Source organism: Austrofundulus limnaeus, unplaced genomic scaffold (genome assembly GCF_001266775.1).
Source record: "Austrofundulus limnaeus strain Quisiro unplaced genomic scaffold, Austrofundulus_limnaeus-1.0 Scaffold239, whole genome shotgun sequence".
In the NCBI taxonomy this organism is placed as follows: Eukaryota; Metazoa; Chordata; class Actinopteri; order Cyprinodontiformes; family Rivulidae; genus Austrofundulus; species Austrofundulus limnaeus.
The window spans coordinates 247,759-249,555 of NW_013952641.1; the positions used below are offsets into that span (position 1 = coordinate 247,759).

The following is a 1,797-nucleotide window of genomic DNA, read 5'->3' on the forward strand; positions in this document are numbered from 1 at the left end:
AAAATGAGCTGCTAAAAGTATAAACAACTGTGTTAAATCATTTTCATTTATTCAGAAGACACAGCGCTGCGCACCGTACTCTCTTTTGTATGTCATTTGCAATTTTTGGTCAACAGCTGTGCAGCCCACTGAGGTACTGTCTTAACTGATTATCAGTATGTGTGAGCTCCTCTAGAACAGCAGAGGTTGAAACTGTAGACCTGTGACTGGAACATGGGCCAACGCAATGACTACCTCAGCAATGACCTTCAGGAATTTTTGCTGCCAATCAACCTTAACCTCTGAATCCCCAAAGAGTTTCCTTGAAGCTTGTGCTCAAAATAACATGCCCAAATGCATTATACAGTATATATACACCTTTTAAAAATATAAGGCTAAAAAAAACTCCTGGAAACCATTAATCCAAATGTAGAGAAGTAGAAAGTCAGACTGTTGAAACTGGCTTGAGCTTGATCACAACRTCATGGTAGGTTTCAGTCGGGTTGAGGTCTAGATTTGAGMTGACAGGAATAAAAACTCACTCTAGGCAGAGAGTGGACACTCCCAGGGAGATCCCCGCAGCAAACTTGGTGAAGAAGACGTAGAAGGAGTAGAAGATGGCTTCGTGGCCTTTAGAGAAGGGGTTGACCAGTCTAAAGTCGTCGACCACATCTGGCAACATAGACCTGGATAGCACACACACACACACACACATGAACATAAAGTTGAACAGTGCTGACTTTTTCAACCGTGCGTCCTTTCCCTTAAGTACCCAACCTCACTGTGAGTTGCGGTAAAACCTTAAGCCGATGTGTGTCTTAGACCTCCCTAATGCGCTTATTTTAATTTCCTCTAAAAGTCAGTAAAGATGCCAGCAGATGATTACTACTCCAGGAGCTCTGATACACTGCTGGGCTAAATTACAGAGCTAATAACACGATTAGATGAAGAGCAGCGGGCGCTAACCACTGTCCCTCGCCCACAAATAGAAAAAGAAAAAACAACCATCCGCTCCTAAAGTAAACATGCCCCCCCCCACGGGAGGCTGTAATTTGAGGGAGGGGTGGCGGCCATAAAAGCAAACAGATGTAAAGATACCTCCGGAGCCCTGTGACGGCGTGATAGATTTATGGCAGGTGACTCCGAGGACTCGTTCTGGTGACGTCACATTCATGACCAGAACATGAACCGGGACACCAAGTCACCAGAAACAAACAAAAAATGAACACGCTAGTAGCTGAGAGTCATTTGAAACACATTTACAGAATATTAATTTTAAGATTTGACAAAAAATGGCTAGGATTCATCATCAYCTCTCAACATAAGAGGATTTCACCGTAGTTTAAACAAGTATGAAAGGTATCAGCTGAAAATCTACCTTTTCATTTCTCACATGTACTGTATTGGTCTAGACTTTACTTCAGCAGCTGACAGACATTTCATTAAAATCCTTTTATTATCAGCTGAGAAAACTGGCTTCAGGCAGAAAGAAGTACCAGGGATTAACAATACTGTACACCAAAATATRTGTAATGGAGAGACTTATAATGTCTTTGGAACTGCAAAAGGGACAAGTTTATTGATTTCTGGAATAAGTTCTATGAGGTGCCAAGTGTAAAAGAAATTTTTTTAAAAAAGTCACATTTTTGTAGACATTTTTATTATGTTGCTCAAGTTAAATGYAAATGTTGCAGCTAAATGTTAAAGTTTACATTTAAGAATTTCAGAAGGGAACACAGCCTTTGCTTTTGTTGTTATAAAACTCTGTGTGTCTACCCTCACCCTCACACACACACACACACACACACACACACACAC

The 1,797-nt window shown here is 41.0% G+C and overlaps 1 protein-coding gene across 1 annotated transcript in view; it reads right to left on the reverse strand.

Moving 5' to 3' along the window:
• Positions 1 to 1,797, reverse strand: part of mfsd2b (MFSD2 lysolipid transporter B, sphingolipid) — a 34,170-nt gene that overhangs the window by 4,741 nt on the left and 27,632 nt on the right. The window contains exon 13 of the mRNA XM_014020075.1: positions 522 to 665. Within this exon, the coding sequence (XP_013875529.1) occupies positions 522 to 665 (144 nt within the window). The remainder of the gene's footprint in view (positions 1 to 521; positions 666 to 1,797) is intronic.